A 14,307-nucleotide genomic window follows, 5' to 3' on the forward strand; every position below is an offset into this window, starting at 1 on the left:
GGAAGCACTTGGCCAGCACCACACTGGAACACACACTGTATTATTTCAAACCCTCCAAAGTGGGTGGCTGTGCCCCCCCCCACCCTTTCACTAACTATATATACCAACTCCAAGATCACACTATGGTGGGGAAAAGGGCAAAGTTGTGCTGTTGATCGACTGCTTCCTTTCCCTATTTAAATATTTTGTGGATATGAACATTTGCAGAAGTGAAGTTCGATGATTTGGGGTCAATGACGTCAGGTTCACTGAAGTGAATCTTCGATGAACTGATCTAGACCCATCTTTTCATACTAATCCTTCTTTTAAGCCTAAGGTTGTTAATGAGTTGTCCTTGAATCAGGCAGTATAACTCCCTTCCTTTTTTCCTTCTCCTCTGTCTGCTAGTGAAAGGGTCCTGCATACCTTAGATTTGCACAGACAGCTCAGGTATTATTTGGCTAGAACTAAGACCATTCATAAATCTGACCATATTTTCATTTCTTTTCATCCCAGGACTTTGTGTTTAGCTGTTTCCAAGCAAACCAACTCCTCCTGGATATCCAAGGCCATTTGATTTTGTTATACTTTTTTCATGGCAAGTGTCTGTCTACTTCTGTTAGAAGTTGCTCCACTAGGGCTGTTCCCTGTTCTGTTGCTTTCTTCCAGGGGTTGGACTCCAGTTCCATCCTTAAAGCTGCTACTTGGTCTTCGGTACATATTTTTAGTAACCATTGCAAACTGGATTTGGTTTCTAGGATCAGAACTGGTTTTGTTAGGACCATCCTACATGGTGTTTGTTGAAGGCTCTTCCCAGCCTTCCTCATCCCACTCCTTTTCTTGAGCTCTTATACTCTTCCTAAGGTGAATACTGCAACAATGATATAAAAGGACACAGTACAGTTATGTAAAATCTTACCATAGCAGTATATAGGATCATAGGAGATCATAGGGGGTTACTAGGCTAATGGCAATGGGGCCCATACAAGCCTAGCCAAGAATGTATCCCCAAAAAAGAAACCATAATCAGCACCTGTCACCCCTGTCAATAAGGGACACAGGTGAAACCGCTGGGACAAATTTGTGTTTGCCTATCCACTCATCAAGGTTACACTTGAAGAGGGTCAGTGACGTATAGGATCATATGTCCTTTTTCTTCACTGTTGCAGTATTTGGTCCTTCCCTTCACCCCCTTTTTCTCTTTGGGTTTTGATTTGGTTCCTCTCCTGGAAAAGGGCCCCCCCTTTTCCATCTGTGGTTCCTCCCTTTGGATGTGCACAGTCTTTTTTTATCTTATGGAGACTGTTCTTTACTGGTGTAATTCACTTCTAAGCAAATGTGCCTGTATGTCACCTTTATGCCCTACATTCTGTGTGGGGACCTTATTTGTAACCTTCAATGCATACAAGATCTAAAGGCTTTGGTATATTGGCTAGATGATTGGGATATCCTTGGCAGGAAATCTCTAAGCTGAAGAAAATTGTAACAGTGAAGAGAAGGACATCTACTTTTATGGTAAGAATTTAGACAACTGTACTTTATCTTGTAGAAACTCAAATACCTCTCAATATTATGTCAATTACAGGAATAAAGATTTCTTTTGAAATGGAGTATTTTCATACTATTGTTTCTTTTGATTTTAGGACAGCAATAAAGAATTCATGTTCCCTATATACAGCAAACAAGAAAATGGAATGGTGGAACCACAAACACTTTATGAGCTCAAGGACAGCAAACATGAAACACAACACTACAACAATGTACGGGGCATTCCATTCCACTTTTATGGACTCACACTGACCATTCCGGTGACTGAGTCACTGAAGGAAAAGTGGTACTTTAAAACTCAAAGGCATATCAAAGACAGAATTGAAAAACAATCAAAGGGAAATCGTGTGTTCTTAGTTACAGGTCCGATCCTTCAGAAGTATGACTCTAGAAGCAATGACATTACAGCAGTCAAACAGATCTGGATTGCTGGTTGCTTCTCTGACTTTGATGGCTATGATTCTACATTTGCTTACATGGTTAAAGCAACTGGCAGTATTGAAGAAGTCACTCTGTCAGACTTGCAGAACATGCTAGGGGGAGATACTATGATATTTATGGACAACTGTTCCAATAGCACTGACAAACACGTCATATATTTTGATACCTTCTGCTTGGAGATTGGGCTTTGGGTTGTAACTTCACTTCTACCACATGACATTTTTATCACTATTGCGGCTGTACTGCTTCTTTGTGCATCTAAGGGTAATCTGGTGCTTTCTATCATACAAATGCCTGAAAACGTTATAGTCTTGATCATCGTAGCAGGAAAAGTAATTAAGTTCAAAGCTTTGTATCACACATTTGTATCATATCACATATTTATAATAACTGCTTTTATGGCACTTCAAAGTGACATTATTACTTTTAGTAATTTGGTGGTTTTAGGAGCAGTTTCTGTTTCCATCAATCTTTTTATGTTGGTTGGCAGTGGAAAAGTTAATAAATGGAATGCATTTATCACTGCCATGGTTGACTTTACTCCCTTTGTGATTCTTTCCATAGGATCTGGTTATGTCCTTTCCTGCCTGTCTATATTGCTTTGCATATATATTGTATTATTCTTTCTAACTGGAGCTTTAATTGAGGAAGCTTGTATCTGGCTATTAGCTATTTCTCTCTTTTTTCTAAATATAATTATTTGTAAGCTGTTTGTTTATACTATAGCAAGCAATTATCCATTTAAGCATGGAGCTGCAGCCATACTTGTTGTTCTTATCCTATTTGTATTTGCTATTGTTTGTGAAATTGTGAATAGTTTATTATGGTGCCTTGAGAATTGTATAACTGTATTAATATAGTTTATCGCATTTCTGAAATGGCCAATATCTCATCACACTGCTCCCAATTAAATGACTTCCATTATTATCCTGGGTTAGTAACTAAGGAGCTTCAATCCTCACTGCTGACTCCAATATGAGACTGTCATTTAAACAGAAGTAACTCCAAAATAACAAGCACTGCAAAACAAAGTCGGAAGGTAACATAAAAATACTTTGTAATGTGTTAGCGCTTTCACAGCAATCCAAGCCGTTTCCTCAGACACAGAATTCAAACAGTACTTTACATTTAAAACAAGACACCCCATAAAAATCCAGTCTCAATCATGCAATTAATGCCTTAATTCTAGCATTTAAAGCATAAAATAAATAATATAAAAGTATAAAACCAGTTCTAAAGAATAGGATTTTTAGATATGTTGGGCACCCTGTCAAATATATATAAAAAATATATAACTGTATATATACATATATGTGTGTAATTTCATTAGCACATTTTCTATTTATTTATTTTATATGTATACATTTGCTTTATAAGTATAATGTATTTAAACTTAAGTATTATATGCATTTTACATGTATTTTATTTATGGCTTACATTTATATGTGGTGTAGCTTTAAATAAACACTTGAATTCAATCACCAGAGATGTGAAATCATACTACAGGATAGGAGTCCATTATTCAAGAAAAAAATTATCTTAACTAAATTTTCTTGATCTAACTAAAGAATACTGTCCCTGATCTACTCTAAGATATAATAGCAATGCCAAGGCAAGCTTACAGTTTTTTTGATGAGTTCTTTTTTCTTGGTGTTCACTGACTGCTCAGTACTTGACGAACTTGACTAACTGCTCACTACTTGACAAACTACTCAGTACTTGACTAACTGCACAACTTCTCAGTCTCAACTGTCTAATCTCAAAATATAATAGTCAGCTGAAAAAAAGATTATTTTTCTGTCAATCAACTGTTTAAATAATCTCTTAGCAACAAGGAACATTCCAATGACATCACTCATTGCTCAGCAGATTCTCCACAGTTTGTACTTTAGAATGTCCCTCTCAGACATGCGCAGTTAGAACTGTATCAAAGCAGTGACAGAGTCTTTAAACATTCCATTTAAACAGGAAAATACTCAACATTTTAAAACTCATTTACATTTTCACAATCAGTCATGCTGGCATACAATGCAAGTTAATTTGAGAATATGCACAAATGTCCTGCCAGACATGCCAACAAAGATGACTGTGTTTTCAGTTTCTTCACAATCCCCCCCGCCTTATGACTCAAGCATGTTTTTACAAGTGACCCTTGAAAACTGACGCTTGAAAAAAGTCTGGGAATATCAATCCACTCCACTCCTGGGCAATCCATCCGCATTTGCATTATTAACCCCACTGTAATGTTGTATGGTCATGTCATATACCTGCAGTCCTAGATTCCATCTCATACCATCCTTCTTTGGCATTAGCACTACTGGGGAAGCCCAAAAACTGTTAGACTCTAGAATTATCCCCAGTTCTAGCATTTCCCTTATTTCTTCTTTCAGAGTCTGCTTTACTCTCTCAGGTTCTCTATAAGGAACATGCTTAATATTTTTTTGGAGTCCTGTGTCTACATGGTGCTGCACCAAGTCAGTACATTCGGCTTCCCTGTGAGGTATCAATCCTAGCCTCACCCAAAAGATCAGTTATCATATCCCTTTCAGACTCTTCCTGCCATCCACTATGAATGCTCAATACTAGGGCCTCCCTATCATGGATAAGGTTTCATCATATTCACATGGTACATGTTGCGACCTTGTCTCCTATCTACCAAATTTACCATGTAGTTCACATCACTGATTTTCCTCACCACCTTAAAGGGTCCTTCCCAAGTTGCTTGTAACTTGTTATGTCCAACAGGAACAAGTACCATCACATTCTGTCCCTCAGCATACTCTTGGGTCCGAGCATTCCTGTCATACCACACCTTCTTTTGTTGTTGAGCCACTGTTAGGTTCTCTTGAGCTAAGCCCAAGAGCTCCTTAAGTCTTGTCTGAAAGTTAAGAACATAAGCTACAACAGACTCTTTGTGGGATTCACTCTCACCTTCCCATGCATCTCAAATTAAATCTAAAGGCCGCCTCACCTATGCCATATAACAACTCAAAGGGTGAAAACCTGTAAATTCCTGTGGTACTTCCCTGTATGCAAATAACAGATGGGGCAAATACTTATCCCACTCCCTTTTTCTCCACCTCCTCTGCCTCAATAGACAGAGCCATTTCCTCAGGATATCTGGTAGCATAGTCTACTACCACCAAGAAGTATTTCTTTCTTGTAGAACTTGGAATACTCAGGGGTTCAACAATATCTAAGGCCACTCTCTGAAATGCCTCTTCAGAAACAGCCAAAGGCATTAGTGGAGCCTTAGCCTTGTCCCCTGCTTTACCAACTTTTTGACACTGTTCACAAGTCCTACAATATCCTACCAAATCCTTCACAATCTCAGGCCAATAGAAATTTTGCATAAAATGTCTCATAATACGTCTAATGCCCATATGACCTGAGAAAGAAATGTCATGCGCTATGGCTAAGAGTTGCAGATGGTAAGCTCTAGGCACTACCAACTGCCATATCACTTCACCTTCTAGCCCACCTCCGGGAGTCCATTCTCTATCCAACAAATCATTTTTCCATTATACAGACTGCCCTCTTCCTTGAGTCTCAGGCACCTCTTTAGCCATCGCCCTCAAGCTTGGTAATATAGGATCCATAAGTTGAGCCGGTCTTAACTCTACCTTCATGATCTTCCCCGCCTCCCCTTCCACAGGAAGCCTAGTCACTTCTGCCAGCAGTTCCTTGCTGTTACTCTGAGTACCACCACTCACCTTGTCCTCGCAGCCACCATGTCCAAAGAAATATCAGTATCTGTACCCACCAGCAGCTGTGGCTCACATTCAGACTTGCTGCTACCAGACAGCACCTTCTCTGAAACAGCCACCACGCTAGTCCCAGCTTCAGGTATGAGATCTTTCTGGGTCTCTCCCAGACTACTGGAACTACTTGCCTTTCTCCAAGCCTGACTGTGTCACTGCATGTACACAAGGTATGGCATCATCAAAGTAATTTCCTACCAGGACATCTGCAGGATTATCCTTGAACACACCTACTTGCTTGCTTCCACTTCCACCCTCCCAGTCAAGATGAACCCTAGCCAAAGGTATTTGGAATGGGGTCACTCCCAATCCTCTGACTGAAGTGGACTGCCCAAGCAAGTACTGCTCTCCTGTAACCACTGCAGGCCTCACAATGGTTATATCAGAAGCTGTGTCCCTCTTAGCAGTTACCTATTTACCATCTACTAAGATTGGATATGAATTTTGGTGATGATTTTGTTTCTAAAGACCTTACCACTATCAGTTTGGCATCTCCACTTGCTGGCTCCCACAGCTTTTGTTTCTCACCTTGCCTCGATGGACATTTGAATGCTATGTGTCCCCTTTGGTTACACTTGAAACATCTAATACCTAACCGTGCACCTGAATTAGTAGTTTCCCCTATTACTGGTGTACTCTGTTGGAGTGGTTTAGACTGTCCTCCATGGGTTCCCTTATGTCAATGTAAAGCCCTGGGTATTCCTCTCCTATGCAGTGGTACTCCACTTGCCAAGTACAGATCCCCTTTTATCCCCAACTCCTCTGGAGAGTTGCACTCACAGTCTGCTAACCAAACTCTCATGTCATCAAGCAAAGTACTGAGGGCTTTTTTCCTCACCAAAAGGTCTAACAGTCCATCAAAAGTGGTGACCTGACACCCACTCACTCATCTGTGAAAGTAAGTACTTAAGTCAGTAATACAATCACATGCACTTTCATCTGCCTTGCATCTAGTTTCATGAAACTTTTTTCCTATAAGATTCACGTGTAAGTTTGATACACTCAAGCAAGCAACATTTCACTTTTTCATAATTCACAAAATCTACATAATTTAACTTCGCTACAGCCTGAACAGATTTACCATGCAGTAAGGGAGTCAGAAGCTGAACCCAGGCTCACTGTTAGCATCATATTGTCTACATACCCTCTCAAAAATATGAATAAAACTATCAAAGTCATCCCTATCCCTGTACTGAGGAAAACGTTTAGTGACCTTTTTAGCTTCTGGGGTCCAGTTATTCCCTTCCCCATTACCTCCATGACTCTCTCAAAGAGTCTGAAGCTCCATTTCATGCTGGCATTGCCTCTCATTGTCCTCAGCTTCTAAGTGCATCAGTCTCTCTTTGATGTCCGGCAACTTGGTCTCCAGTTCATATTGGTGCTGCTTCTCCTCAGTCTCGAGGTGTCGCATTCCCTCCTCAGCCTCCAGATTTTGGGCTTCCAGGTGCAGTCTCTCCTCAGTCTGTAGACATTTGGCCCCCTGTTCACATTGGTGCCACTTCTCAGCCTCCAGATTCAATCTCCTTAACTTCAGAAGGATTCTCAGGTCCTCTGAAGAAAATGTGGCCTGTCCCGTCTTGGCAAGCTGCACATCACCAGTACCAAACTGGATGTACTCCAACTGGCTGGTCTGAGCTGTGGCTGCAACAAAGGCTGAAATCATTGCTTCCTTGGTCATGTTGGCAGGTAACAATCCTCTGGCTTCACACTCCTTAGCCAGCTGGAACACAGAATCATAGGAGGTTACTAGGCTAATGGCCCTGGGGCCCTTACAAGCCTAGCCAAGAGTTTATCCCCAAAAAAGAAATGTCAGTCAGCACTTGTCACCCCTGTCAATGAGGGACAAAGGTGGAACCCCTGGGGAAAAATTTATGGTTTCCCATCCACTTATCATGTTTGAAGAGAGTCAGTGAGGTACTCTGTTTTACATGTATGGGAAGTCTATTCCAGAGATGGGGCAGCCTCTGTGAGACAAACCTGTCTCTCCAGCAGGTTTTATTGATGTTGCATATTAGATTTAGGCCTATCAAGTGAATAATGTGTGAGGAGTTAGACTTATGGATATGGAGCATCTCTAGAAGGACAGGGTCCAATATTGCCTTGTAGGTGAGACACAGATCACCTCTGAGCAATCTTTATGATACCGAGTAGAGTGATAGCGATTTAAGCTTGTCCACATAGGATAGGTGTTAGAGGCCATGGATTCTCTTTGTGAGGTATTTCTGTGGCCTTTTCAGTTGGTGCAGGTGTTTGGAGAGGTACATACCAAATCGGGCATTATACTCAATTATAGGTCTAATAAGGGAGGAATACATAGAGGTAATAACCTCCTTTTTTCTGGCTGCAGTTCCTTTACTTATAAGATGAACCAAGTAAAAGTCTTTTCTGACCACTGCCGCCACATGATGGTCGAATGTGAGATTGTTGTCAGCCTGAGTACTCAGGTCTCTCACCACAGGTTGTCTGCTTAGGGGGTTGCTGTTGATGTGGTAATCATTAGGGGCCATGTTTTTGCCGAATGGTAAGATAATACATTTTTCTGTGTTTAACTTAAGGCCATGACTTTGGCACCAGTTATTTGTAGCTGTGAGACCCTCTTGCAGTATGTTGACATCAACTAGAGAGTCATCTGCAAACATGGTCAGTCACAGGCCCTTTGTCTTTGCCTGGACCTCTGAGAAGTATATGCCAAACAGTAGGGGTCCCAGGACAGATCCCTGTGGAATACCACTAGTGACAGGTCTGCTGTCAGAGGTGGCAGTGCCTATTTTGACCTTGTGGGTCCTATCTGTGAGCCAGTTTGCCACCCATCTGACTAGATAAGGTTAGCTTTTCGATGATGCCCAAGTGGGGGGTTGTGTCAAAGGCCTTGGCCAGGTCAAGGTAAGCTGTATGTACTGACTTTCCCTCATCCAGGGCTTTGTTAACAGTCTCAAAGAAATCAACTAGGTTCAATAAGCAAGATCTGCCCCTGACAAATGTGAATTGGGTGTGGTCGCGCGCTTGGAGATTTCCTATGTCCTTGTTTATGATATCCATAATAATATGCTCCATGACTTTACAGATCAGACTTATCAAGCTGATGGGGCGATAGTTTCCCCAAGTCAGTAGTGGCTCCACCTTTGTGCAAAGGGATGACAATGGCAGTTCTCCACGGTACTGGCAAGAAGCCTGTAGCTAGGCTGTGGTTGAACAGGGTGTTCAATGGCAAAACTAGGTCTTGCTGGAGATGGTGCAGAATACAGCCTGGGATACTATCATGTCCCATGGGAGCTATGTTCTTTGCCTTGGATAGGGCCTTTAACACTTGTCCCACACCTCACATCTCTGTAGATCAAGTATCAGAGATGTCGACTGGGCCTTCCGGGGTGATAAGTGGGTGAAGTTTGCGCTGCACCTGTCAACCAGCAGGTTGGTTAAGTCAGCAGGATCAGTGTAAGTGGTACCATTAAGTACTAGTTCGTAACCAACTTGGGCTTTGCCATGGAGGTTCCTAACATAACTGAAGAAGGACTTGCGGTTTCCCTTGTTTTGGAGGCTAGTTTCAAGTCATAATTGGCTTTGGAAGTTTTCACTAGTGATCTAATTTGCTTGTTGAGGCAGAGGAGGGAGTTTTTCCAATTTGGAATTTGTTCCTTTTTACCCTTGGACAACAGTTTCTTCCTTTTGTCATAAAGCCTGTTAATAAATTATGTCCACCAGACAGGTTTGTGTTTCCTTGAGGAGCAGATTTTAGTTCTGTTGGGTATGGCTGAGTCCATGCAGTTGTACAGGTGCTTGTATACTGCATTGGATCTTTGTCAACTTGCTAAAATCTTTTGCTGACATCCTTGTCTGTTATCCCTGACTATCCAACTAAAATAAATAAATAAATAAAATTGTGGCTTTGCCATGGAGATTCCTAACATAACTGAAGAAGGACTTGTGGTTTCCCTTGTTTTGGAGGCTAGTTTCAACTCATAATTGGCTTTGGAGGTTTTCACTAGTGATCTAATTTGCTTGTTGAGACAGAGGAGGGAGCTTTTCCAATTTGGAATTTGTTCCTTTTTACCCTTGGACAACAGTTTATTCTTTTTGCCATAAAGCCTGTTGATAAAGGATGTCCACCAGACAGGTTTGTGTTTCCTTGAGGAGCAGATTTTAGTTCTGTTGGGTATTGCTGAGTCCATGCAGTTGTACATGTGCTTGTATACTGCACTGGATCTTTGTCAGCTTGCTAAAAATCTTCTGGTGACATCCTTGCCTGCTATCCCTGACTATCTAACTAAAAATAAATAAATAAATAAAATTGTGGCTTTGCCATGGAGGTTCCTAACATAACTGAAGAAGGACTTGTGCTTTCCCTTGTTTTGGAGGCTAGTTACAACTCATAGTTGGCTTTGGAGGTTATCACTAGCGATCTAATTTGCTTGTTGAGGCAGAGGAGGGAGTTTTTCCAATTTGGAATTTGTTCCTTTTTACCCTTGGACAACAGTTTCTTCCTTTTGCCATAAAGCCTGTTGATAAAGGATGTCCACCAGACAGGTTTGTGTTTCCTTGAGGAGCAGATTTTAGTTCTGTTGGGTATGGCTGAGTCCATGCAGTTGTACAGGTGCTTGTATACTGCATTGGATCTTTGTCAACTTGCTAAAATCTTTTGCTGACATCCTTGCCTGCTATCCCTGACTATCCAACTAAAATAAATAAATAAATAAAATTGTGGCTTTGCCATGGAGGCTCCTAACATAACTGAAGAAGGACTTGTGGTTTCCCTTGTTTTGGAGGCTAGTTTCAACTCATAATTGGCTTTGGAGGTTTTCACTAGTGATCTAATTTGCTTGTTGAGACAGAGGAGGGAGTTTTTCCAATTTGGAATTTGTTCCTTTTTACCCTTGGACAACAGTTTCTTCTTTTTGCCATAAAGCCTGTTGATAAAGGATGTCCACCAGACAGGTTTGTGTTTCCTTGAGGAGCAGATTTTAGTTCTGTTGGGTATTGCTGAGTCCATGCAGTTGTACATGTGCTTGTATACTGCACTGGAACTTTGTCAGCTTGCTAAAAATCTTCTGGTGACATCCTTGCCTGCTATCCCTGACTATCTAACTAAAAATAAATAAATAAATAAAATTGTGGCTTTGCCATGGAGGCTCCTAACATAACTGAAGAAGGACTTGTGCTTTCCCTTGTTTTGGAGGCTAGTTTCAACTTATAGTTGGCTTTGGAGGTTATCACTAGCGATCTAATTTGCTTGTTGAGGCAGAGGAGGGAGTTTTTCCAATTTGGAATTTGTTCCTTTTTACCCTTGGACAACAGTTTCTTCCTTTTGCCATAAAGCCTGTTGATAAAGGATGTCTACCAGACAGGTTTGTGTTTCCTTGAGGAGCAGGATTTTAGTTCTGTTGGGTATGGCTGAGTCCATGTAGTTGTACAGGTGCTTGTATACTGCACTGGATCTTCTGTCAACTTGCTAAAATCTTCTGCTGACATCCTTGCTTGCTATCCCTGACTATCTAACTAAATAAATAAATAAAATTGTGGTGGACTGAAATTCAGAATGTTTACCTTGTGGTTGTCAAGAGTGCACACCATAACTACCCACAGGCTTCTGGACTACAATTAAAAATCCTACACTGCTGGCACCAATTAATGTGACATCTGGCCAATATCCCATCAGACTGTCACCAATTAAATAATGTCCCTTATTATCCTGGGTCAGTAACTAAGGAGTTTTAATCCTCCCTACTGACTCCACTATGATACTGTCACTTAAGCAGAAGTAATTTTTTACAATTTTCCCATAAAAGCACAAAAGGAACACACTCTATTTTTTATGGAACTTGACTATATATATATTTGTCCACCCAAATGTATTTTCTTATTACACACTTCAGACCACAGTGGCCCAGTTTAAGACCTCTGATACACTCACACTCAAACTAAGTTTAAATCTCACACATCTAAACACTTCTGGAAAACCTGACATTGATTTCCAGCTGTGTCTCTTTCCCAAAATAATACAGTAATGCTGCCACCAATCAGAATGTCGTCATGCCCTTCTTGTCCAATTATAAAAATGAATTATCAAAATACATGATAGCTATGACCAGAACAGCCAGGCCTCACGGTGACCTGGGGAGTATGAAACATGTAGAAGCACTCACTAATCTCCGAAGAAAAACACTGGTTTTCAGCCACAATGTAAAACAATGAACAAAATGTAATAATAAGTAAAAATTATTACAATATTGTAAATCAGTAACTCTCAATAAACACTAGAATTCAATCACCAGAAATGTAAAATCAAACTACAGGACAGGAGTCCATTATTCAAAAAAAACTCTATCTTAATAACTAAACTTTCCTGATCTAACTATAGAATACTGTCCCTGATCTACTCTAAAATATAATAGCAAGGCCAAGGCAAGCTTGCAGTTTTCTTGGTGAGTTCTCTTTTCTTGGTGTTCACTGACTGCTCACTACTTGGCAAACTGCTCAATATTTGACCAACTGCACAGCTTCTCAGTCTCAACTGTCAAATTTGAAAATATAGCAGTCAACTGTAAAAAAGATTATTTTTCTGTCAATCAGCTGCTTAAATAATGTCTTAGCAACAATGAACATTCCAATGACATCACTCACTGCTCAGCTGATTCTCCAGTTTGTACTTTACAATGTCCCTCTCAAAAAGGGTTGGGAGGGTGGCCTAATGGTTAAGGTATTTACAAACACAAGATGCTGGGTTTGAATCTTACAAGGGATAATTGGCTAAGCTTAAAATGGCTCGAAAGGGCAGTTAGCTTAGTACTAACCTATGAAACAGTTAGAACTGTATCAAAGCAGTGACAGATTATTTAAATATTCTGTTTAAACTGGAAAATAGTCAACATTTTAAAACTAATTTACATTTTCACAATCACACATGCTAGCATACAATACAAGTTAATCTGATAATATGCACAAATCTCCTGCCAGATATACTAACACAGATGACGGTGTTTTCAGTTTCTTCACAGTAAATAAAAAACAAATAAATAAATAAAATAAACAAGCATAAGATGCTCAGCCTCCACAAATTCAAATACATTAATAAATCTGCATAAAAATAGTACCAAAAGGAAAAAAAGCAAACACAGGTAATGACTGTGAGAGAAATTAAACACATTAAGTATATTACCTAATCTGGAATAATAAAATATAATAAATAAATAGTGAAATATATCCAAAAAGGATAAAAATAACCTCTTGATGCAAGTGAAAGTATAGAGTCCCACAAATAGGAAATTAGATAAGGTTGGCAGGGACAGGAAGTGAATAACATAAAGCAAAAAAACTCCACTCCCGACAAGCTCTCCTCACCTTGGAGGACATTAATGTGTTTAGTGACTGAAATGTGGTTTAAAATAGCAGAGAACATTCCAGCTGTACAGGGCTATAATGCCTTCCACACATTTAGACCAGTTACTATGCAAGAGAGGGAAAAAGTGGAGGTGTCTCAATCTACATAAACTCACATCAAGGCTGAGAAAGCAGCATAATGCACTAGAGCTTCTTCATGTCCAAATAACCATCAGAAAGGTCCTGTACCACATATTAGCTAGCTATAGAACTCCCTGTATGACAAAAAAAAGCCACAACACCTGTCTACAGGAACTAGAATTACTTAGTATTAAACCTAATACCATTTTCATAGGTGATCTAAACTATCCAACTATAGACTGGAAAACCTACACCACCACTAGTGCACAAGCACAGAGATTCCTGGACTCTGTCAATAGAAATGCCCTAGAACAATTAGAGTACCCAAGGGGGGAATAATATCTTTGATCTTGTCCTTACTGTTATGGGAGCATCTTGCACAATCCCTTGCATATCTTCATCACTTGTTAGGTTTTACCATAAAGCAGTCTCCTTTGAAATAAAACTGAAACCAGAGCTCCCTTCCACCCAGGATACCTTACAAAATTTCTTTAGGAAACTACTGTAGATTAGAGTATGTGTTTGTATGCCTAAGAAGCTTTCCAGTCAATGGGCACATGCATATAAATACAGAGCATGTGCAGGCAGCAGTGCCATTTTTAGTGAGCAGCCAGAGATAGCATGTATGAGTGAAGTAGTCAGTTTATTAGTTTCTTTAAGTTTGTTTCCAGTCCTCCATCCTCATGTGTTTGCATGTAATAAAACTACTTAAATGAACATCCAAGCCTCTTCATATTTTAATCTACACAAGACTTGTGACATGGTGTCAGATGGGAATCCAGAAGTCAGGCCATGAGGCACATGGCTCGAAATGAAGGAATATACAGGAGTGCATCAGCCCTACTGCTCAAATGACTTGCAAACAGGTCAGAAATTAATTTAATGTACTAAAATTTGCATAAATAATTTTTCTCTCAATTAATATAAAATGAAGCATTCAAAATGTTCAAAACTAATTAATAATTGAATGACATGTTTGAAACTATAATATTTGATAAAAAATGTTTATAACACATATGAAAACTGTCACAGTAATTTCCGAATTGCATAAGAATGAAAAAGGCAAAACGACTACATTTTTTAGCAAACAACTATATTTTTCAATATGAGCTATTAATTTGCA

At 39.9% G+C, this 14,307-nt stretch overlaps 1 protein-coding gene across 1 annotated transcript in view; it reads left to right on the plus strand.

The window, feature by feature from the left end:
* Positions 1–3,230, plus strand: part of LOC122807695 (endonuclease domain-containing 1 protein-like) — a 223,408-nt gene extending 220,178 nt beyond the window's left edge. The window contains exon 2 of the mRNA XM_044078658.1: positions 1,623–3,230. Coding sequence (XP_043934593.1) covers positions 1,623–2,828 — 1,206 coding nt within the window. The 3' untranslated portion in view covers positions 2,829–3,230. The remainder of the gene's footprint in view (positions 1–1,622) is intronic.
* The last annotated feature ends 11,077 nt before the right edge of the window (positions 3,231–14,307 follow it).

The sequence above is a fragment of the Protopterus annectens genome, chromosome 1.part1 (genome assembly GCF_019279795.1).
Source record: "Protopterus annectens isolate FY-2018-M chromosome 1.part1, PAN1.0, whole genome shotgun sequence".
Lineage (NCBI taxonomy): Eukaryota > Metazoa > Chordata > Ceratodontiformes > Protopteridae > Protopterus > Protopterus annectens.